Source organism: Poecilia formosa, unplaced genomic scaffold, assembly GCF_000485575.1.
Source record: "Poecilia formosa unplaced genomic scaffold, Poecilia_formosa-5.1.2 Scaffold179, whole genome shotgun sequence".
NCBI lineage: Eukaryota > Metazoa > Chordata > Actinopteri > Cyprinodontiformes > Poeciliidae > Poecilia > Poecilia formosa.
The window spans coordinates 480,948-506,908 of NW_006800118.1; the positions used below are offsets into that span (position 1 = coordinate 480,948).

General features: G+C 37.0%; 1 protein-coding gene across 5 annotated transcripts in view; it reads left to right on the plus strand.

Annotated features, from left to right (window-relative positions):
* The window catches only part of bcas3 (BCAS3 microtubule associated cell migration factor), a 392,159-nt gene that overhangs the window by 22,360 nt on the left and 343,838 nt on the right, over positions 1 to 25,961 (plus strand). For all 5 annotated transcript variants that reach the window (XM_007565551.2, XM_016678300.1, XM_016678301.1 and 2 more), the window contains exons 7-10: positions 1,971 to 2,043; positions 20,182 to 20,289; positions 20,366 to 20,442; positions 25,575 to 25,651. In XM_007565551.2, coding sequence (XP_007565613.1) covers positions 1,971 to 2,043; positions 20,182 to 20,289; positions 20,366 to 20,442; positions 25,575 to 25,651 — 335 coding nt within the window. The remainder of the gene's footprint in view (positions 1 to 1,970; positions 2,044 to 20,181; positions 20,290 to 20,365; positions 20,443 to 25,574; positions 25,652 to 25,961) is intronic.

Here is a 25,961-nt window from a genome sequence, read left to right on the forward strand (position 1 = left end):
AGAGTGGAGAAAATAGTAAAAAAAAAAAACATTGATAATGCTATCAATTTCTTTTAGCATCATTAAATGGAATTTATCAAGACAATACGTCAGAATTCTCATGATAGATTTTTCATGATAAATAAATGATATCTTTAAACTGCCCACCCTTATATACTGCCTTAAAATATTACAGCCACCCAAATATTGCACTCAAGCAGACCGTTGCAGTTCCAATAACTTGGGGATTATTGCATTGTAATATAAAACTGTTCTCAGGAGCAGGAGCCTTTTTGTGGTTTTAATGTGAACAGCTAGTTGGTACTGATACACCTACCTTGAGTTCCAGTGTGACCTGGAGAATTGAGATTTGGTAGAATGGCCTGCCCAGTTTGAACCACTGACATGTTCTTCTTGGACTACCTGACTGGTTCTAATTTTCTCTACAAATACTATTTTGAAGCAAATATGTTACATCCCTCCTGTAACGTATAAAACAGGAGGGATGGATGGAAAAATGAAAGTCCCCCCATGTGGCAGATATTTTAACGATTCTTTTGTCATTACATTGAAATTGGAAATGCAGAAAAAAACACCACTGTTCTTATTTCTAAAGTCAGGATACGCATGGTTCAGTTGTTTGAAAGATGTGATGCTCCTCAGACACAAGGTTCAAATTTAATCTCTTCAGGTGTCGGGCAGTGATGTAGAAGCTGGTTTCTTGCATTTCATGTTCTGTGAGAAAAACAGCTTTTTGTTCCCCGTCTATGTTCCGGTCTTTTGGCAAATTTCACCAACAGACAATGGCAGCATTTGAAGAGTTCTGGAAGTGGATGAAAGCAAAGCTCAGTAATAAGAAGCAGCAGATAGCCTGACACATGAGGGGAGTAATTCTCTCAGCAGAAAATAAATATGAATTGTGCCACTGGGTAGGATACCGATTGTAATCTGCTAGAGTGCAAACAGTGTTGCACTGTGGTAGGCCATTAAAAGGCCAATTGTCTGGATTGAAACTCAGTGTGTGGGTGGACTTAAAGAGCCCCGAAAATAGGTGTTGATTATAATAAGCAAGGTCTCCCTTTCTGAGTATGTACAGGGAAGTATGCACTTCCAAAACAGAACCCATATTCACTTCCTCTCTAGATGGTAGAACCAGTGTTCCCAATGTTTCTAATTGACATTTTATCAGAGCCCTTTTTGACTAATATGCAATGTCCACAAAGGACATACCAAAACTACCCATACAATGTTTTTTAAAAAAGAATTGGAACTGATGTCAGTTTTTGTTTCTTCAAAATAGTCATACTTGTACAAATAATTTCCTTGAAAGTTCACATCCTTCCCTATTTGTCAGATGTTTTGATTTTACGGAGAAGCCTTATTTTAGTAACTGTCATTTTACTAAGTCTCAGAGAAGCAATATTTATGTTAGAGTTCAGGTTTATGACTGAGAAAAATGCTTGATGACAAACATGAAAGGAGAAAGGACCCTTTGGGGAGTGTTAGGGGCTGGTGGGGCCGCCACTTCTGCTCTCACGCCATACCACAGGAACTCAGGCTGATTACTGTTGAGCCTCAAATTACAGCCTTCTGAAAGAGAAGGGGACATCTTCTCCAATCTGAGCACCGTGATCTCCTGATCCCCAGCCCAACTTCAACTATGAGACAATTAAGGCAGATCGCTTCACTTAATGCAACATGTTTTGCCTTTGTTTTTCTTTCTTTTTTTTTTTCTTAAATAGCCACTGTGGTTGTACCATGCTGTAATCCAAACCGCAAAATAAACAAGAGTAAGGTTCTTTAACTTCCCACCCCCCCAGCCTTTTCTTGAAAACGATGGAAAGGTTCCACTTACCCAACATGGTTTTCACTGTTTGAGAGTGGGAGGCTCAAGAGGTCTCAAAGGTTAAACACATCTTATTCAAAGGTGGAATTGTCTTTGAATCAGACAATTCTGCCTGTCTTATTCAAAGATGCCTCTTCTTCTCTAGGTCCTCTGAAAGCAGACGGCTTTGCTGAGAAGAGGCCATTGCTGGGGGTCTGCAAGAGCGCAGGGTCTTCAGGGTGAGTTGATAAATTATCGTAGTGCTGGCAGCATATCTTTATTAATCTCAATATTCTTAATGCTTTGTATATTAAAGGTCACTTTAAAAACTACAAATCTGTGGTTAATGAGTTTTATCTAATATAAACCTACAAAATGATTAAAAAAAAACCATTGGAATACCACAGTTACTTCAAAGAAACTCTCCCTATTAACTCTAGGGTTTTGCGTATGTTGTTTGCATCTAGAGTTTTTGGGATGTACTCGATTTTTTGCAAACATTTCCATTTTGCCCTCATCGTTGCTTTATAAATGATGACAGTGAAGTCTGTAGTAAGTGGATTTGTAAAGCTGAGTTGATGGTAAATGATAAAATGGCCTCTAATTGTATAGCCTAAATGCCAAAGCGCACTACCTTTAGTCATTCATACACACATTCACATGCTGATGGTGATGAGCCCTGGGACAAAATGGTGATTTTTAAACAAAATGCCCAACTTCTTCTGGGTTGGACCATGGTTCAAAGAGACCTTTTTTTTCCAGATGTCGATGACTGAGCTCTGGATATCTGTCCAGTCAGCAGTCTTCCCTACGATTGTGTAAGTCTAAGGACCCAGACTGAGAGACCTTTAAATGGCTCAGAAAACCTTTGCAGGTGTTTTGAGTAAAGTAGCTGATTAGGGTATGATACAATGAGGTTTCATTTAAATTTTCTGAGACATTGAAATTTGGGTTTTCATTCTCTGTAAACCATAACAATCAAAATTACAACAAAACAAAGGCCTGGAATACATCACTCCATGTGTGGTGGTTCTGTATAAGAGTTTCACTTTCTGAGATGACTAGAAAGAAATATTGCATATTTACACAATATTCAAATTTTTGAGATGAACTAGAATTTTATGTTTTGTAGTGTTTTAAGATGCAACAAATGATATGAATGAAAGCTGTAATAGCATTTGTGAGCTTTTAGATTGAACACTTTACATGCAAACAAGTAAAGATGATGGAGCGATGTGGGGATAGCGAATGTGATTCATTGACATTTTTTTGTGGCACTATGGTTGGAATTTAAATGGTACCTGGAAACCGGGCTGTCGTCAGTTCTCAGTTCACAGCTCTTTTACAACTGTGAGTATAATGTCTTGGTTTTGTGAAATAAGTGAATTTTACTCCTTGATGTCATGGCTTCCTAAACTCACTTTTTATATATGATCAGTCAATACCTTCCACTTACCTCTTCTTTGACTTACTCCTCCAGAGCAACACTAAATTGAGCTTAATATGTCCTTCCCAGGAAATGAAATAAGGAAGTCTGTCCTCAGCCGAGTCTTGATGGAGACCACCTTCTTGATGTTTTCCAGAACCTGCCTCTCCTGTCTTTCTGACGCTGTCGCCATTGCTTCTGCTTTTCCTATGTCCTCACTGACATTGAGACATGTTGCACTTTGACGGTTTGGCGATTCACCCAGGCGTTGCTTGCCACTAATGCTGAAAACATGCAGTATGTTGAAAAGCAGAAACCCTGACCTCTGGCTGGATGACATCGCTTGGTTCTTCCTCCTGGAGAAGTGCTTGGTAAATAACACTCTGGTAAGACGCAAGAAGGAAAAAGGCTTCCGGGTGCGGCGGAGTACTTTCCGTACGGCCTGTTCATAAACTTGCTACAGTCCTCACACAATTTCTTTTCTGTATAATCATTTCGAAATAACAGCTTTTGTTAACCACCAAAAAGGACGCCATCCTGACACTTAAATGGAAAACAGATTGGAGTCTTGGCCGCTGTTGCTGTGCTGGTTTCGAAGTTGGTTCAGTCAGCTCTAGGCTTAGATTACAAGATTTGCAAATTAAAGGAAAACGAGAGAGGGGAAAAAGCATGTGCTGAAGGCCTGTACTTGTGGATTTGCAGCCAGGCACACTCAACATAATTTTATCAATGGAAAGGATTGTGCATAAGTCCAAACAATGTATAGTTGCAGTGATTTTGCCTAACAGAAAAGCTATGTATGGGTCCTTTTGCATCAGTGCCAACAGTACCTTTGGATTTAGTAAACAATGCAGGTGCAGTGTTTATTGGCTATGACTCCTCATGTTTCTGGACAAGATGCAGTGTACCAGGCCAGGTATTGTTCTTCAAGTAGATCTTAAATTTGTAAATTGATGCACCTATATCGGCTCTGTTTTTATTTTTTAGAACACACTCATCAGGTGAAAAGTCAGCTATGAAGAAACAAGCTTTGTTTTCTGGTGTTTGGGAATTTCAGATTCCATCTCCCTACTTCACAGCATCTCTGTGTAGAGGACATGGCCCTGTGTTCACTCAACAAAATCCTCTTAAACAATCTGGATTCCTTTATTTTATTTTTTTTAGATTTTATTGGCTCTAGTGGCCTTTATTTGAAAGTAGTTCGACAGGAAACAGGGTAATCAGAGAGGGGGAAGACATGCGGCAAATGTCGCCAGGCTGGGAATCAAACCTGTGACCACCGCCACGAGGACAAAGGCCTCAATTTGTGGGTCTTACTCTGCCCCTGCACCATCACAGCACCCTGGATTGCATTAGGCCTTCAAACTGCCTAATGAATATTTAATAAACAAAAGCAATTAAAAGAAACAATAAAATAAATATATATATTGCTAGCTTCACATTGATTTTCCTGGACCAGTGATTGGACCAGTCAACTCTAAGAAGTCTTAAAATTTATTTTCTCTGGACTGTTCCATTGCATTGTATTCTATGCATCATAGTTTTTAATTGGTTTTTTTATTTTTAGGGGAACTCCTGATGACCGGGAAGTTGTGCAGCCACTGTTGACTGTTGTCTTCCCTATGACTCAAAGTAAATTAATTCTTCCTTCAAGATTCTTTGACGCTGGGAAAAAGTCCCATATTTACCCATTTGTAACTACATTTGGTTTGTGTTAATGAGTAACTTTTTGTCTTTCTATTAACAACTGTTTTTCTTCCATTGAATAGAAAAAAAAACTAATTTGTTCTCACTTAATTGTTTGTGTTCTAGCAAACAAACTTATGTAGCTATCTGGATTCAGTGGCTTATGTCAGATGAAACTAGATATATGTGCTGTTATAGCTCCATTCCTTTTTTATCCTGTAAATGGGAACTTGGGGATTGTCTTTGTGGTTTTGCAGTGAAAGGCTGGGTCCACATACATCAGACAAACTCACTAATTGCTACACTTTGCCCTTCTGCACTGTGCTCTATGCTGTAGCTATACTGCAAAGAGACTTTTGTTTTAGGGTTGTATGATATACTGAAGGGCAAAGTCTCATATCTTCGTTGAGAAGCGACTCCAAACAGAGATTGTATCATAAGGCTTCACTGTTTTTTAGAAGTTCTGAAAATGTTGAGCTATTTTCAGTGATGACTCTTATATTATAAATAGTTTTCTCATGTCTTCGTAGCAGTATTTTTCATTATTTTAAATGACTAGCCAATATTGTCAGATGCTTCCTCTTGCGGGAGGTAACTAGGTCTTTTTGGTGGAGGTATGGGGTTGAATATAATTTTTTTCAGCTCTGTTTCATTTGGTTGTCTGCTGCTACACATGGCATCTCTGGGTCCCTCCCTTTGCTCTCAGCTACAACTTTTCCCAGTCAGAAGATCCTGTTGGTTAGGCTAGCTAGCATAGTCACCAATGACCACTGATAAATGGTTTTCCTGTAATGGTAAATTGTTTATGTGCTCATTAACACATTGAGCAGCGAATGCATGAGATTGAGTGGCATCGCTAAGATCCTCCTCCTGGCTCTAATTGCTTGTTTTTCGTCAGGATCTGTGTATTTCTTCAGATGGCAATAGTAGCTCAGGGAGGCGGTGGAGGAGATCTTAACATGGTGACAAGTTTAGCAAATATGAATATGTTTTAACATATTCTGTGTAAAAGTTACATACTGCAGCTTTTATGATTTTCAGTTTTGTATGAATTGTAAGAACTGATATGAAATCTCAGCTTTTTCTGCTATGTTTGCATTTACTCAAACAGGCTTTAGTTAAACTTAACACCTGCCTCCATTCTCACTAATAAAGACAGCAATGTATTTGTGTGATTGTGGCACCTCACACAAAGGTCTGAATAAAAAGGCCGTAAAACTTGACTCCAGGTTAATTTTTTAAGTTATTTATCTTTTAAGTATTTTTTGGATCTAGTGGCCTTTATTTCCTGTCAATCACAGTAGATTGAGAGGAAAGAGGGCAGTGGGAGAGGAGGAAGACAATGCGGCAAAGGTCAAGAGGCTGGGATTTGACTCCCTGAACATTTATATTGAAATCTAACTGGAACATTATCGTAAAAACTCTGGATCATAATTTCATTGTTGCAAGCATCAAATTCCACTTAACCTCCTTAAACACTTTCGATGGCAAAAAGCCTGCTGTGGCATTAAGCCTTGTCATTCAGCTCATTTTCATGACAGGTTTTGCTGTTTACATTAGATGTATAATTCTTCTAAAACGTATTAAGCAGAAATCATTATGCATTTGAACAAAATGAGCCACCAGATTAAGGAGATTTAGAGAAGTGATGTTTTCTATCCACCATGAGGACGTGGTGTTTCTGACTGTTATGTGAGCCCACACACAAGTCTTGGTTTGTATCTATCATCAACTAAGGCAAAGTATTCTCACTATTTAGACTATATTCTATTCATATTGGGATTATGTTTAGATGGTTAAAGTACTATTGATGATGGTTTTGGTTCTTTGGATGACTGGTATTCAGAAAGAATGTCAACCCTGTCACTTAATGGATCCAGAGGAGTTGGTCTTCAGAGTTTGGCTTCAGTTTTTGTGAACATAACTTTGTTTTCCACTGAAAACACCCGAATTGGATCATTCTAGGCCCCTTTTTAACCATCAGTGTTTCAATGCCCCGGACATTCAAAAACACACACACTTGTTCAGTGCACAGGCAGGGTTGCAGGGCTCCAGTTTCACTCTGGAGTGGTTTATTTTGACTTGCATGTCTGTTTTATGTCTGTCGAAAATGTGTTCTGCCTCACCAGTTTTCCCCCTTCAAATAGGAAGTCAGATTAAACTCGGTAGTGCTGGAAGTGGTGCGTATAAACACACCCGACAAACTGAATGATTTGTAATGACTTTTCAAATCGTAACCCCAAACCTCATGCCTTAAACCAAGCCCCCTCTGGTCAAATTAGTTAATATTTTATTGTATTAATGTTTAAAGTTTTCTTAGCCATGCAAAAGGCCTATGGCTTGGCCACATACCTTTTCTTTTCTATGGACTTAATTTCTCTCTAATAACTTTAACTATCTGAAAATTATTTTATACATTACAATGCATTGAGGCTGAATATTATTTTTCCTTACTCTCATACATCACTAAATAAATTTTTTATGTGTGGTTTGATGGTCATTTTCAATCTCTCCACAAGCAAAGAAAAGAAAATTGCGTCATATTTATCAGTTTAAAACATAAAGTCATATGAATACACAGCACATGAATACAAAAATACTGCAATATCTAGCTTGATTCATTTATTGATTGATTCACATTTACTAAGTTTATTCAATTTTCAAACTTATTTAGGAGTTAATTAGCAAGCATTTCTATAAATATACTATAAATATTGAACATTTGCTAGTTTAAAACAGTGGTCCCCAACCTTTTTATTACAGCGACCGGTCAAGACTTGGAAATTTTGTTGCGGGCGGGGGAGGGGGGAAGGGTGAAACGTCAGATAAAGCTTCTGCATGTTGGTGTTCCCGCTAAATCCTGAATATGCCCAATTTGGGTTGTCTTGGCCCTTTTATCGCAGCCTGTGGGGTTTTCCCTGACTGGGAACGAGAATACAACCTGTTGAGTGTGACAGGTAGCCAATCAGAAAGCGCGGTGACGTAAGAACAGAGGAGAATCCCAAACAGCTGACATATCACGCAACTGAGAGTCCGGTGGATATCGGAGATGACATGTGGAAATGTTTATTATTATATGTAAAGGTCATTATTATATATGTTTATTATGTTTATTCAGTTATGTTGACATTATGAATGTTTTGTGCTCTCATTTGTTGTTGTTTTAATCATTATTGGATTATTGTGTCACATCACGTGACTTGTCTAATTTAACACACTCGTGTACAATAAAGGGTGTGTCCTTCAAACAAAGGAGGAACAACACGAAAGCCAAACCGAGTGAGTCTCATGGTGTCACGTTGAACGCTGTGCCGAAAAGTGATTCTGCTAACAAGTTAAAAATGTTAACTATGAAAAAACATAGTCACCTCCAAATCATAGTGCAGCAAATAGAGCGGCTGCTCCAGCTGTCTTTTATCCACCACCTTTTCTTTTTGTTACATCTTTTATCTCTTAAAATGAGTCCACAAAATATCACTGTTGTTTCTACATCGTCATCCGTGTTTGGTTATTCTAAATTCCCGTATGCTATGTTGGGGGTTTTACTGGATTATCCTCTGGAATCGGGATGTTCGTGACTAGAATCGGTTCGTGTGGTGTGGAGAATTGGCCGACAATTCTTAAATCTTGCCGTTTAAACCAGACTTAAGACTCACAAGCTCTACTCATCTCCTCTTGATCACTGCCCCAACGCTCTCCGACTCTGGTCGCTATGGTAACGTTTATATATCCCTTCAAATTAAGATACAGATGCGCCACAAAATATCACTGAACTTTCGAAATGTTCGTTTTCGAAAGTAAAACGAACATTTTACTTTCGTGAACATTTTAACTTACGATAATGACTAACGGGAGCCCTGAGCTTGTTTCTCTGCAACGAGACGGTCCCATCTGGGAGTGACGAAAGACAATGACACCCGAAGTGTTGCTTATATCCACAACGTGCTTGGTCTCTACGTGGTGAAGCAGTTTGAAGCTTCATTGCTTCATTAGCAGCTGGTCGCCACATGTTACGCAGGTTCGTAATGTGGGACTCGCCTACCGGTCTGGGATAAATCCATCCTCCTGTCTCTCCTCTGGGCCTTTTCCCCTTTGCAGAGAAACTTTCCAAAGACATCTGATCCGTTTCTTACTCATTTTGCTGCTTGTGGGCTCAGTGTTGGCGCGCATGTAACTGAGAGAATCCGGTTAAAGGATTTTCAAAATAAAAGATCCTCCAGACTTTTATAATACATAAAACGGAAATGTTTAATTACTTCTCGCGTGGCCCGGTACCAATTGGACCGGGGGTTGGGGACCACTGGTTTAAAACAACTATGGTATATGTCATACAGTGTATTTTTGTTACTATGTTTCAATACTTTGTCAAAATATCAAATGCATTGTGAATACCTTGATGTGAGCTGATTTTTTTTTTTTGCTTCAACAAAAAAAAATTACACATAAGCTGTTTGTGTCAAAAGCTGCATTTCCATTAACCACAAAATTTCACAAATTGAAATTTCAAAAATAAACTGACTTGATTGAAACACATCAATTTCAAAAAACACATTTTTCAGTAAAATGTTTTTGCCTAATGATAAAGTGTTTTTCAGCCATATTGAAAAACTTTTTACATCACACAAGTCATCAACAGCCGGATGTTGCCACTGGCAAAAAAGGACAAAGAGGATGACAGGAAGTAATAGGAGGATGATTGATTGTCAATATTTACTTTTTTATGTTTGAGCAGTTATTGTGATGTGTAATTGTGGTAACAACGTGTTTTGTTTTTTAAAGCCCAGAGCAACTGATTAGCATCTAAGACTTAAATAATTCCTGAACTGTGACCCCCAAATCCCAGAGGAATTGAAGTAGAGGCCTCATGGATGCAGAGCAGAACCAAAAAGCTAAGAAGGAAAATTCACACCATTTCTTCCATTAATCACAATGGGCAAGGATCCGGTCCCCGTCTCCAACATCTCTCTACCTGGTTTTCTAACCAAATGGACAGACAGAGATTTAAAGAGCAGCATCAAAAACAAAGGATGAGGATTAGTAGAATTGCCAACAACTGATGATGTCATCCAGAACATCTTACTGTGGAAAATAATCTCTGCTGACTGGATATTGAACTGTTAGCATGTGATTAAATTCATGACAGTCCAACAGTGTCTTCAGTGAGAGGACACTGTTGGATTGGTCCCAAGGCTGACCGCTACTGGAGATCCTTTTTGAAGATTCTTGGATGATATGAGTTTAATTTCCACTTGGGATAAATAAGGTATTTTTAATTGAGTTTGAATTAAATTAGTTACTGATTTAGTTGACAGTTTTTGGCAGATTCCAGATTCCTACAATGAGTCCTAATTTCCTGTGAGGGAAATGGCCGACTTGAGATCTTGTTGGACGAGCGTCATTAAAACTGGCTGTAATCAGGAAGAGGACTTTTCCTGTGTTCTGCCTCCATCATTGGCCTCTTGCTGTCGGAATAAATACTGTGCTAAAATACATTAGCTAAAGAGGACGACGGTATTAAAGATTAACTTTCATTTGGGTCATCATGCAGTTAAATGAGATCACTTTTAGAATAGCTTTGTTTAATATCCTGGAAAGAAATCTTATTTGGAAATAATTGAAACAATTTCAAGGGTTGAATGTACTTCCTCTACACCACAGAACTGACATTGTTATGCACCAGGAAAGCTGACATTTTTACATTTGTAAATAGAACTCTTGCAAGAAAAAGAACTTCTCTGGGAGCATATGTTTCTGTGTCATGTGGTTTAACTTAGGTTTGACAGAAAACTGGCACACTTTGCTAAAATGGCTAAAATTGGATCTAATGCAAGCTGTGGTTTTTACAATGAATATTAATATCCACCAAGCTGCTGTCAAAAAAGGAATCAGCTCAGTTTAAGAACTGTGATTACATACATTTTTATGTTATTTTTTAAACTGCTACACTAGTTACTTTGCCATCATGGTACTAGTATTGCTTTCTTTTTGTTCATCATTTGTGTGATCAGTAACGTGTTTTACACAGATTCTTTGGCTTTTATATCTGTTTCGCAAGCTACTGTAAGTAAAGGGTCATAGAGGTCAAAAGCAAAGGAAATCTGTCTTTGGCAGCCTCCATCCATAGTGTTGTGGTTGAACTTTTTACCTTAGTAATTAAGATAGTGCTTGTAGCATGCCACAATAACTGTGGCCCCTGGGCCCTCGGCAGTCTGATGTGGCAGGCAGTTTCTGCTGTTTTGAATAAGAGTTTTAGATGAAATGAAAGTAGGACTTCAGAATGAGTGGGTAAAGAAAGAACCTTGTTGTTTCTTTACAAGTTGTTATGGAAATGACTCAGAAGATAGAGTTTCGAGGTGCTGATAAAAATGTTGTGCTGTTACTGTGCCTTGCCAAGGCATTCATACTTTTTTGACTTTTTCACATTTTGTCAAAAAATAAGAAAATGTATGCTTATTTTGTTGGAATTCTTTTTTGCTGAAACATGTCTGAAATAATGTCACACATTAATATTCAGCCTCCCTGAGTTAAAATATTTTGTTGCAATTACAGTTTCAGTTATTTTGGGTTGTGTTTTTGCCTTTTTTTTTGTCCACAAAAAGCTCAGATTGGTTGTAGAGTTCTACGACCAATCTCTCTACAACAAAATTGTGGTTTGAACCACAATTTTCATGTCTTCTCAATTAGATTTTTGTTTGGACTTTGACTAGACCCTTTATAAGTATGTTTGATCTAAACCATTCCAATAATAATATTCTCCTCTTAATTGTGACCAGCTTATCTGCTTCTTAACTACAACATCCCCACAGCAGGATGCTGACACTGCTGTGTTTTTAACTGTGGAATTCTGAGTGATGCGTTTGGTTTTTGGTCAAAGGCAAATAAATAAGAAAAATATTAAAGATGTTTTATTTTGACAAACCAAAACCTCCAATTAACATTCATATGTTCCTTCTCTGCATTCTTACCAAATGCATAATGCAGCTTAGGAGTATTTCATATTCCTAAGCTGCATTATCTTTTGAATATTTTTGATATTCTCTTTGGAAAAATCTGCAAATAGGCCCTGAGTGGCATATCACACTTTCTTCACATTTTCATTTGGAAAAGTTATAACATTTCTTAAATAAACATTGATACAAGAGGTTTTATGTTTGAGATTCCATTATCCACAGGTCCAGACAGTTGTATCAATTTTATGTGATCCCATATTTGTTATGGTATCTTCTGAAATTTGATAACCCTTGGTCATTGTTGGGTAACATGCATGGAAACCATGAACTCCTGAGGATGTTGTTGTTTACAACAAAAATCCTATGTTGATTGAATTTCTTTTTTTTAATAATTGTTATCTTGTTAGATTAAGCTGATGTAAAAGACCAAAGTTATGTCTTCTGTCAGTGAGCTAAGGTCTCCAATTGGAACAGCTTTTTTTTCTATATAGAATTTCTTAAGTATGTTAGTTTTTCTATTTGCCAAACTGTCATCCTTTATTCATAGAATTTTCTACTCTGCCAAAACTCTTTGTGTAGTTTTTAGTGCTTCTTAAATAAATGTCAATACAACACCATTGTCAGTGTTCTGCCATTCTTAGATCAGTTTCTGGCTCATACAGGTTTAATGCATAATTTAATGGAAATACCATTCCTCAGAAATTGTGGAGTGTCAGAGTTCTGTCTCTTTGTAAACCCAGCATCAGGATCCCAAAGTGAACTTGTGTTTGTATAACATTTCCACACCATGTAATTGCCACATGTATTTAGGGACCTTGTAAAACTTTGCACCAGTAGGAAATGTGGTAACGTCCTTTCCCTGTAAATTAAATTACTTGCCTAGTTTTTAATTCCTTTCTAGGGCTTCCATCCATATTTTCCATATCCACATGGAGTCTTGTGGTTTCAAGCACATGGTTTAGTTAATGTTTATATAAAAATGTGTTCAGATTGCCTTAGCCTCATGGAATAAGATCAGCACTGATGTAAAAAATAAAATAAAATTACATGCTACTCCATTCATTTGAAGGTGGAAATGAAAAGAGTAATTTATAATAATTTTCCTATAAAATGGCTTCATGGTCTTGAATTGTCCTTAAGAACTTAGCAATAAATAGGATACATTACTATTTTTGCAATTTCAAATTGTCATTATCATTTGATTGAATTATTATTGAGATGTATTCAGTGGTGCAATCAGACACATTTTAATCCAGAAATTGAAAAAAAATCATGCTATCCACGAGAACAGCCCCATTGTGGATTGTTTGTGGAACAAACCTGAGGCAAAAAATAGTTGCATTCAAACTAATCTTTTATTCCATTAAGTTTAGGTGTTCCTACAAGTAACATCCCAAATATGTTACTTGTAGGAAATATATTATTTGCAGTGCCAACATTACATGACATGTTTGATAATGAAACTGAATTATATAATTAATTCAGTGAACTCTCGGAATTCACGGGGATTAGAAGAGCACAACCGCCTAAGAATCTGACATCTCTGAATTACCCCTCTAAAAATGCTCAAAGCTGCCAATTTTAAATGGGTCATACACCAAATATAGCTTAGTATGCATTAATATGCACAGTGGAAACTCTCAGCACTCCTGCATACATGTAGAGATCTTCCTTACCTCTTCTCCTGGGGCTACAGCTAGTCAGTGGCAAGAAAAGTGAATGGCACTCATGGATTGGCTGCTTTGCAAATGGTGGCCACAAGGAGGTCAAGGAGCATTACGCCTCGGTATTTCATATTCCTAAGCTGCATTATCTTTTGAATATTTTTGATATTCTTTTTGTAAAAATCTGCAAATAGGCAGATTTCCAGGTATTACTTGGAGTTGCATTCCACAAGAGAATCTGTGAATCAGCAGGGGCCTACTGTAATTTGAAAACTTAGATTGAAATCCTGGGACATTTGTGAGACTTCAGCAGAATGTTTTCTACCATTTTCTTACATTTCTCTTTTTTTTATTAACTTTTATTTTATTTTTTTTATTAACTGGAGCTCAAATATGTTTGGGTCTTAGTGCAAATAAAGGGATTTTTTTAATCCAGGCAATTTACCCACATATTCTTTACTGAGCAACTTTGTCCTTACATTTGACAACTTCACCTACTGTCTTTCACTTGTAATTTATGGTATGGCAGATTAACTCCTTCTTTGTTTTCCTTTGTATACCAACTTAATACCTAAATCTAAATGGAAATGCAATTGAAACTGAAAGAAAGTAAATGAAGGTAGCACTTTTTGAATCAAAGTCATTGGCAATAATCTCCCCTTGCAGAGATTCACCAGAAGTATTGATATGAAAGGCAGCTTCTTAAATAAATAGGGTTCTTTCTTTGCAAAATATTTTTGTGTATTCTGTGTCTTGGAGGCCTGCAGTTTGATCTTTAGTTCCTGAAGTGTTTTTATTTGCTGTCAAATGTAGTAAATGGGTCTAGCTTTCTCTCTGCCATGCACTGCATTTTGAATGCTTTCAAACCCAAGAGCCAGTTTGAGTAATAGTAACTGACACATTGATCTAATAGGGCCATCATAATAGGCCTGTTACTGAGCTGGGCAATGGTGCTCGGCGTCACCTTAACATGTGCAAGGACTGACATCCCGCCATGATCCATAATGATAATTGTGATTTAGCCGTGCTTTCAACCAACGCCCCAATGTCCCCAGCATCAGGAAATCTTATTATATCTGACCCTGCACTGCCTCCATTAGAACTGAGCCATTTGTTAAAATACTGCTAAAACAAAACAATTGAACTCTGTGCCATTTTGATTCTATAACAGTGGGTTATCACTGTCCGTTTGAATCAACCCAAAAGGACCATTTTTCAGCATATAGCTTTGAATTGGATAGATCGGACTCTGATAATGCTGAAATCGATGTTGCAGCCACCTGAAAGTAAATTATTGTTGGGAAGAAATTCAGTATTAATCTTAATGCTTTTAGTCTTGACTGGTAGGGGTAACTGTAAGTGTGGACCTTTGAAATGTTGACGAAGATGTCAACCATTAAAAAGGAAGAATTGATTCAGGGATTGTTTGAGTCAACTTTCAGTGGCATCTCGGTTTTTTTGTTGTTGACAAAATATTCCTGCAGAACGAAACAAAGAATTTATTGTTTCTTTCCAGTATAACAACCTCAGTGATGAATGCGCTGTAATGCTGCAGTATTGGATTTCTTTGTTTAGATTTTTTTATAGATCCAAATTCTTCATTGCTGTTCAGCCAGCAGCTTTAAAAACACAGGGGTAAACATCGCCTTTGCACACACTACAGCAGAAAACAGCTTTTCATCAGTCTTGATGTAAACATATTAGCTTTGCCAGTGGAGACATTTGTCTCTTCTAATTCTTCTTAACACTTAATTGGACTGTGATCAAGAGTGTTTACTTGTAGTGACATTGAGTTTTTTGATATCATCTCTAAAAACACATTTGAAAGAATCACAGTTTTATGCTGTCATTGCATTGGCTTCAGCAGACACTCAAAGGTTCTAGGATCTGATACCTCTATGCAGCACCAATTTAAAAATGGCAAGAATTCACATTTGGCACTCTTAGATCGGAAGAAGGTTCTAAATACAGCTTTAGAATGCAAAAAGAACAAATGGGAGTCAGACCCAAAAGAAGACTGAGTAAGCATTTATTGCAAACAGTTACATTGAAATAGGCTGTTCTCAACTGATCACCAGTTTAAGACCACATGATTTAAAAGCCCAAAATCTGGCAAAAAATGAATTTTGTGTCATTTTCTGTCATGTCATGAGGGTATATGTAGATTAGGGCTGTTACCACATTAACACATGTGTTTAATCTAAAACTTTAATGTGTTAATATAACACAATGCAGCAGCGGAGGGTTATTTAGTTCAAAGCATGCTTTCAACAATCCAGACTCGCAAACACGAGTGAAAGATGAGTCAGGAGAGTCAGACTCATGTGCTGAGCAGCAAATTTTGCTTTAAACAAAACCAATGTGGTTAAATTGAGCGCCTCTCGATGTGGACGTCCCAAATTTGAATCCTGTCCTTTTACCACTCCTCTCTCTGCCCCCGGCCTGTCAGATTACTGTCACATAAAAGCCACTAGTGTCAAAAAGAAATCTTAAAAAAAATAAATAAATAACAAAAATAAAACTAATGTGTATTTCCTAAATGTGTCTCGTATCGTCTTTGGTCAATTCATCTAAGCAGCCAGATTTTACTTCTGTGACTCACAGTTGCAACACAGCAGCTGTTTTTCTGATGTAGTGCATACATTTTGATTATAAATTCCCCATTAAAGATGCAGAATGTCCAATCTCAGTGATTGCTGGAACACTTTAGTGTGCTTTGACCTTTTTTTGTTATTTTTAATATTTCATCATTGGCTTCCAAATGTCCAAGAAGTGTCCCTGCTGAGACTATTAAAGAGTCCACTCGGTATGTATAAGCAGAATAAATGGATTGTTGAAAGAAAGCACTCTGATTCAAGGCTTAAAAACAAAAGCATCTTTTTTCTTCATTCGGTTGTTCTCAGCCAGCGCGGCACCACAGGCCTCACCAAGGGTGACAGAGGACAGAATGCCAGTGGAAGCTTTTCTCACAAAGGAAGGGAAGGGGCACCGGGGATCTGGGGTAACTGTGGTGGTGGGGTCTTTCTTGATTAAGATTTATGTCCACATTTGTTCTTTGCCAGCAGCCACTGCCTGCTGTTGGAGAAGCTTGCTCATGCAACTCATTTCTTAGCCGTGATGATTGAAAGACTTTTCCTAAATGTGTTTTATGTCAAAGCATTTCCTTTCCTTTTGGGCCACATGTCTCACTCTCACTTTGAAAACTCTCCTAAGGATTAGAGCAGCAGGATGTGGTGGAAACAAATACTGTATTGAGCATATTTTATCCTTCAAATGTAAGCTTCATTCTGTCTGTGAGTGTACATTTATCCAAAACATACTGATATATAAAGAAGTACTATTCTATGTAAAACTTATTTTTATAAATAGAAAGTTCAAATTGTTAGAATCCTGGTTTGTTTTGAGGTTTGTCTATTTTTCTTTGTTCCTTAGTCTCTTTCTTTTATTAAATCTTGTTCTGTTTCAGTCCTTCTTAGTAATTCTAGTTTATTTCTTGGCTCTAGTTATTCTTTGTTACTCAACTTGAATTATGTTTCTTAGGTCTAGTCATTGTTTAGTGTTAGATTTATTTAGTACTCACCTGTGTACTCTCCCTCGCCCTCTGTGCCACTTTCTCTCTCCCTTCACACCTGCAATCCATTTCTAATCGACCTCCCCATGTATGTATGCAACTCATCGTCAGTTCCTCCTGGCTAATCCTTTTTTATACCGTTATATTCTTCTTATTAAAATATAATAATATATTATATTATAATAATATATTATATATATATTATATAATAATAATAATATATTTTTCCATGTCTCCCCTGTTTTCCCTGCTGTTTTTTTCTTGGATTTGTGGTTTTTGTTCTGCTCTGGCTCCCTATGCTCCCTGTGTTAGTGATGGACAAATGAGGCCTCATTGGGTGTATGGCACATTTCACAAACTATGTTGACACTGTGTTGACACTGTGTTGCTGTTGCAAAAGTCATTGCAGGAAAATTCAATAAAGTCTGGAATGGACTGAACAAGGTTCATTCACACATTTTTATTTAGAAACATCAGGTGCTGCAACAGCTTTGGGCCGAGACGATTGCTCCATTTTCAAATCATTTCTCCTGCTTTTGAGAACACCCTTTCACAGGGCACTTATGATGACGGCATACATAGAAATTTAATTGCAAGTTTGTATATGGTTGTATACGTAGTCTTTGCATTTCCCAGTATTGTAGTGGATCCTATGATCTTGGTGTGTTTGCCTTGGAGATGCATATTTGTTCCTCGATGATGGCATCATGGTGACATTTGAATTGGCTTTGCTCTCTTCAACTTCCATGTTCAGCTGCTGCCACAGATGTCATCTGAGAAAAAGATAAAATGCACCTGTGTTACTAATTCATTGTAATTACATGGAGTGATTTGCAAGAACATTAAAATACAAATCAGCACAATTAATCATGACAAACTTGAACTGGGAGCAGATGGTTGAGTTGAAGGTCCAGTTCAACTGCCTGCTTTCTGGAAACACCAGGGTTTAACACAGAGTGTTAACCGGTGCATCCCCCTCATGTCGGGTACGATGTTGCCTCAGCATTGTGGAAGTGCTCCAGTTACAGTAAGACAACTGGGAGAAAATCCAATGTTTCACCTACAATATAAATAAAAGTTAATCCCTGTAAACTAATTCAAATATCCTATAGAAAGAAAGTGGAATAAGCCAAGAGAAAAAAATTATCAAAAGTGTAAATGAGAACTGAATAATCTTTTTTTTTTTTCTCCATGATAAGATGAAAATGATCCCACCCACACGGGAGAAAATGTCCTCTTCGTTGGTTGATTCATGCCTGTATTCAAGTATGAGCCAAAAACAAATGCAAAGTAAAGAACACAAAGCATCTCCATCCAACAAAACCCACAAACGTGTCAACACAGTTTCTCCCTCATAAATATAATTTGGCGTGTTCACATCCAAACGACACAGGAACTGTATTGGTTATGTAGTTTTCCTTAAAGTGATACACACACCGATATGGGCTTTTGTCTTGTTTACTCGGCACATGTGCCAAGGTTTCTGTCGTTTGGCCCATCACTACCCTGTGTAATTTTTTTAAATTTTTTTTTCATTAAAACGCTCAACATGATTCATTCTCCCAACTCCTGTCTGTATTTTGGTCCATCCACACACTTACACCTCATGACAAAGTGCATCAGTGTATCATCAAATGTATTAAACACATTAATCAGTTATAATGTTTTGGCATTTGGTAAAAGAAAGGGGACATTTAACATACCTTGCTAAAATGGTATCTGGCAGCTTTAGGTAACAAGTTGCCCGACCATGGCCTTAATGCACAGTTCTGCTTGATTCTCATCCCCATTTACTTCTCTGTCTTTTCTGTCTCAGGATAGATTTCCTTCAATCAAAGAACAGGAGGAGAAGTTGTAAACCATGCTGTTAATTTTCTGCACTGTAGTAGAATTGCATAGTGTTTTAGTTTGGCATTGAGAGCGGAGGAAGTGAACAAAGCCGTTCAGTCCATGTTGGCCATACGTCCGAATATTGAATTAAGATTAACAACTGGGTTTGGCTCGGTACTTCTGTTGCCACAGTGGAGGATGGTTGTTTACAGACCAGGCAATTTACATTAAGCTTCATATCGGACTAGTGGATAACCATTGCAGCAAACGTTTGTGATTGGGTAAAATTGATAACTTCAGCAGAGTCCGTGCCTTCCACTAGTAATCATTTCACAATAGCCAAAGATCCAGTCCCTCTGGGCTGATTTTTACCAGGCTAGGCAAACTCAGTCTTGTTTAAAAAGTGCTCAATCAGCAATGCGGGGAAACTGAAAAGGGAACAGGTGCCCGCGTCATGGTTGATCAAGCCCAAAAGACAAAAGAATGCTTTTCAAAATAAGAGCTACTGCAGTTCAGACTGTTAAAAAAGGTACCACAACTGTTTTTTTTTTGCTTTGCATATTCCCATCGTCTCTCTGATCAGCTTCCGAAGCAAACGGCCAGACAAACATTTAAAGCGGAGCAGCAAAAGTCAAGTTAAAGCTTATCTATATAGCACATTTACAATGTCAGCTGACCAACATGCTTCTGAACAATCACATCATTGTGATCACAAGTAGAGAAATGATAAAACATACAATAAAATAAAAATCAAATGAAAGCAAATGAGATGGAACTGATGATGTCATTCAGGACATGCTACTGTAAAATATTGTCTCTGCTGCCTGGATATTAAACTGCTATCTTGTCATGGCATCCGAAGCACCAGTCAGCAGCCTCTTCAGATTTGTTACAATAACGTATACCGGACATCTTTCCTGCTCACAGCATCACCATCCACAACAACTTATACTTGAATAATATGAGTTGTAAAAACCATTTGATATAAATGTGTTACCTTGGAATCTCTCCTTGAATTGTACAAACTGGAATAATAAGCCAATTAAGTAAATGAACCAATTCAAATGAAACAGCCATTGTGCTATTTCTAATTCATCTGAATATTATGGCATAACTAGAAATTAATATTCCTTGAGATCATTTTATGACCCAACTTTGTCACCTAAAGTTTGGTCCTTAACAAATTTCAAATGGTAAATATCAAAATGATATTTGCTAAATAAGCTTATTTTGTGACTCTGTGCTTTCAGGACCAGCCCACCTTATTGTTGTGCTGACTTGTATTCTTTACGGACAGGCGAAATGGTTAAATCCATTCAGTTCAAGACACCAATCTATGAGCTCCACTGCAACAAACAGTAAGTCTCATTCATGTAAAAATACAGTTTTCTCTCTTGACATTTTTCAGTACATTATCTTTTCTTCTTTTGGTAGTATTCTTGTGGTGAGCCTTCAAGAGAAAATTGCAGCCTTTGACAGCTGCACTTTCACCAAGAAGTTCTTCGTTACAAGTAAGGACGCTTATAGTTTGAATGTTTCATGAGCAAATTGTATTCTCTAAATAAATTATTTTTCTGCAAAATATTCTCTCCTACATTTGTAATTGATGACAATTTTCAATTTCAATTACAAACTGTTTTTAATTAAGTGCTGTTACAGATACTGATTTGAAAAGAAAGTTTTCTTTGTATTAATTCAAATGTTTTATCTTTATTTAATCAATGTGGCTTATTAATTTGAATTGGAAAAATTATTAATGTCAGACAGGATATACCTCAGCTGCATTGATTATTTAAAAAAAAGTTCAACTGAATTGCATCAAAAAGACTGTGGGTATAAACTATTTTGTCAGAAAACCATAATTAGATCTTTGGTGATTCCAAAATGGTTTATGAGTACATTTCAGATTATTTTAGTTTTGCAGGGCTGTCTTTCTATATGGGCTTTAGATTATGTTTAATCCAATGCATTATATTTGATCTTTTACATTTTTGTAAATTCTTCATATTTTTTATTCAGGGAAGGTCAAATATTAAAAATGTTGAAAGGTTGAAATATTTTTTGAATGATTCCTTAAATATCTTGCTAAGCAACCATAATGGGGTTTCTCTTGAAAATAATCAAAATAAAGGAAAAAAGAAATGAAACACTGGTGTGATGCAGTCTAAAGTCACACAAATCACTGATCCTGAACACAACTTGGGACTCTTAGGTTGACTTCATTCCAGAGGGCTTTGCAAGGACCCCATGATCACCCACTAATGGGTGTCATTGAATTTTAGATGAGAATAGTAGGTATAACACCAGATTTCAAAAATTAGTTCTTTCTTACATTTCCTTTTTGATTATTGACATAACTGCCCTGTTTTCTAAAAACATGTTTTACTACTGTGGGCCTTTGGTATAAGAGAAGAAATCGGACATCTTGCATGCCACCAAGACTTGGTATAGTGCTGCAAGTCCTGCTTTTCTGAAACATCATTTGAGACCTCACAGTGATTCTGTTTACAACATTACTCTTTTATCCTGTTTGCTGTACCTTCATGCTCTGCTTAAGGAGGCTGTGAAAGAAAGACCAGACTATTACAAGGCCATCGCTGTCCACTTAAGTCATTGACTGGAGTAAACTGACCTTACCGAGAGGCTTTAATGTGTCTCCTCGTTGTCTGCCTGCCTTCCCTATCAGCGTCTGGGCAACAGGAAACCAAACATGCTCAATAGTTATTAATCGTTTCTGAATGCAGGGGCCTCTTCTTCATAACGTTATTTGGTCTGTTTGGTCCATAAAAGTGGTAAACAAAAGGCCCTGTGATGTTCTGGGATCTGTTTTGGATAAGCCATTCTGCCACTGCGCGTCCGCTGCTTCTCTGGAGATATGGTGGTGTTTGTCAAATTTTTTGAAAGCACTTAGTGTTGCGTTTATTCTCATGTTCTTTCTTTGAATCCAAGTGAGCTGAATCTCTTAAGAACAAAGCAGCTACACCATAAATCAATAATTCCTCTCTGTTCTGCAACCTTGTCTAAGTTTTGACCAGTCAACTTGATAATTTTTCTTTGCTTTTTCTAAAATGATTCAGCATAGTAGTGCTTATTTCTTTTATTCAAACCACTCGTCACTTCTTTGACTTTTAACTCCTTAACTTTAGATTTATTTTACATAGTTTGCATTTTAAGGTTTGCTGGTATTTCTACTTAAATAAAAACTGATATAAAGGATTTTTCCCTTTTTTGTTTTGACACTATGCTTAAAAAGTATTACTATTTATGTTTTAAAATATCTTGTTTTTCTCTGGAACTAAATGACCACAAGCTTATTTTATAAAAATGCATTTAAGGATAAACTTCCTGTTCACCAGTTCCAGGTGCGGAAAACTGTTGTGAAACTGAGCGCTGATTGTTGATCCACAGTTGTTATCCCTTAATGAAAGGAAGCAAGCTAGTCACAATTGACACTTTGGAGAGTGTGTGTGAAGTGGGGACTTGTGTTGCAGTCACTGTTGGTTTCATGATGCCAGCACCTTCAGATTTCCAAGCTCTAAGTCATGAATAGAGTAGAACTGAACATGGAATTCCAACTTTCTTTAAAAGTTGCAGAAAAAAATTTCAATGGGATTTTCTGACTGTCATTAAACCTGTGATGCACATTCTAAGGTAGAAGTTGTTTGTTCCTTTTCAGTTTCAAGGCATATACTAGAAAAAATATTAAATAAAAATAATATGGAGTTTGGAAGAGCTAAATGCAATAATAAAACATTTTTATTGTTTGAAATAAAGACCTGCAGATAAACACATCTACAGAAATGTTGCTTTGGAAATGGCCCTAAATTTAGATACCCTTTTATGACCTTAAGTAAAACTTTATTTTTGTAGCAATTTTCACAGACATAGATCACAAAGTGTTTCACAAAGGCAAGACAATTAGAACAAAACAAAACAAGCAAAAAACACACAGCCTTGTCTTGTTGAACTTTTTGGGAAGTTGTGTTTGACTTAAAGATAGGACTATCAGTTCTGGAAAAGCTAAATTAAGACTCACCACATTGTCTTAACATTGTGGTCTAAATTAAGACAATGTACATCATGTTGCTCAGATGTACAGAACACGACATATTAAACTGTTATTAGTTAATCAAGACAGATACTCACATGGGAAGTTCTACCCTATTCATGACTTGGAGTGACTATCCTAAACTTCTTTTAATTCCCGCATCATGTCTGCCTCCTCTGCACATTCTGCTCTGTTCTCCACCCAGAATGTCAAACATATGTTATCTCACTGTCTGACTCAATACAACCTCAGCCTTGGCAAGGTTACAAAAGGCCTCACTGGCGTTACCAGCAGCACTTGTGGCTTACCTCAACTAGCCCCTCCTTTCTCTCCATATCAGCCCCTTCCTCACCACACACACAGGGGGGGTGTCTGCCTCCAACTTTCCTGCTGGCTGAGCTGTAAATGATTGTTCCCCCACACCTCTGTGCACATAGATGAGCTGAGTGTGTGTGTGTACGCGTGCGCGTGTGTGTGCTCGTGTGTGTGTGCATGTTGATTGTGGGCTCCAGAACACAACTGACTGCTATTATCTTTTGCTTTTCTTTTCTACAGACTTTTCTCCATTTCATAAGTGTTCTGTGCCCATTTCATTATTGATTATTTATAGTAATAAGTGTCATCTTCAGCATATTCTAAACTAAGATAAATCCCACCTCAGGTGTAAATATTAAATTATTAGTTAATCAACCAAACTATGAGTTATTGATCATCTTCTCAACCTCGTTAGTTTTCATATGGTTGTGAATTAATTTTTTTTCTTGGAGCTTTGCTTAATTATTTATTTATAGTAATTAAGTGATGCAAAGTTTTCTTAACATCTTGCTCATTTCAAGTTGACGTCTGAGCTTTGATTCGGTCAGTGAAACATCATCATTCTTTGCTTTCTCAGCCATTGGGTTGAATTATTGCTGCTGTGTTTGGGACCTGCTGCTGTGTTTCATGAGTCAGTTTGGGCCAAGCCTCAGCTGTCAAACTCAGAGTTCATGGTTGACTATATGACAGCTTTTTCCTTACATATGACTCCCAAAGCTAATCTGGAGTTTGGGCTTATTTAGCACTTTCTATGTCCACCTATAAATCACCAACTCTAGCAATGAGAAAACTGTTATATGTTGGCCCAAACTCTTTGTTATGGCAGAGGAAATAAGCAGCACCTGCATTCTTTGCCTTTTTTTTTTTTGTTTTTTTGGATGTGTTATTGTGTCTCATTATAAAACTGAGTGCTAAGCTTTGCTCTCTTCCTGTAGTTTTTTTTTTTTTTTTTTTGTCAAAAATCAGTTTATATATACTTTTTTTACATTAGCAAGGAAATAATCACTGCACTTTTCTAATAACTTGAAAAAATTAGCTAGCACTGAGATTTTCTGCGACATAATTACATTGAATAATACTGACAACCAAAAATAAGCTACGGAGACATAAAAAAGATATTGGTACTACATAATATATTTACATTATGGTAACACATAAAACCTTTGTATGTTCAACATAATAGTTTTGCATAATCTTATGTAAATAAAACATGTTGATTTGACAGGCAGTAAGTATTGAGCGAAAGACGGACATTAAGTCAGTTCTACTTATTCTCATTGTGTGGGGCCGATGTACACAGTAAAACCAAATAAATTGAAAAACCTTTTTTTCCAAGTGTGTGGATGAAACAATACATTTGATTAAATATATTAATTGTGATTAAAAGTATTTAGATAATTGACTAAACTAATTGAAAGAACAACAGATTCAGAGCAGTAATTAAGCCAAAACTTTACAAAACACATACATTTTGCATTTAAATACTTAAATAAATACTTTTGACTGTAAAAGCTGTTATAGCCAGAACTCTGAATGTGGCAGCTTTAACTTCACCTTGTTCAAATTCTATTAAAAGAAAGACTCTAATTAAGCACCTTTCTCTGTATTTGCTTTTATTCCAAATTGGAGCTTGAATTACATTTAAAATTTTCCATTTTGATATGAATATCCTGAGATTTGGTTCCAGTGGTCCTGCAGTTTATTTAGATGATATTCTGCAACCTTAGCTTTTATTTTTATTTTAAATTTTTTTAAGGGACACTTTGAATTAATGACACCTTTTCTAATCACACTGCCCAGCTTCTTTCTGAGAAGTCTAGAAGTGGTCCAAGGAGAAGTTGGAGTTCTGTCTTTTTGCTCTGACTAAATCATACCTGTGTGTGATTACATGGTTTCATTTCTCACATCTAACCTCTTTCACCTAAAGTATAGGTCACATGCGCTTGAAAGTGTGTGCGTGTGTGTGTGTGTATCCCTAAAGGGACTATAATGTTGGTCAATGAACAAAGGAGGTGTCCTCAGTTTATGAGGTATCTCAGACTCCATTAGGTCATGGTGTGCACCCCCAACAGACACACAAAGATACATCACCCTCATTAAACTCCCATTTAGCCTTCAAATACAGAGACTGCACACAAACACATTAATGACAGTGGATGTATGTTAATCCTTTGCACTACTAGATGACAAAGTTATTTACCAAAATAACTTTGTCATATTATGTGATTTAATATGTATCCTGTTATGTTTCTGGTAAAACCTTCTGTTGTGGGTCTTCAGGCTGCTATCCGTGCCCCGGTCCCTGCCTCAATCCAATAGCTCTGGGAAGCCGCTGGCTTGCCTACGCTGAGAACAAGGTGGTTTACACACACACCCCCACACATGCACACACACATATACACATACACATACACATACACATACACATACACATTCATCTTATAACAGAATTGCCTTATCTCAGAGAAACGACATATTTACCCTAAAAATAAAATGCTTTTTATCTGTTTTCTGCTTCTTTAATCTGTCTGGATAAACAACTCATTCTAAGAAGAGTCCACTACAGATGATAACATTTTTGAAAATCAACAGATGCGCTGGCATTTTCTGTTTAATGGGATTGTTAAGTATTTACAAAAAACAGAATGTTCTGCTGCAGGATTCTGC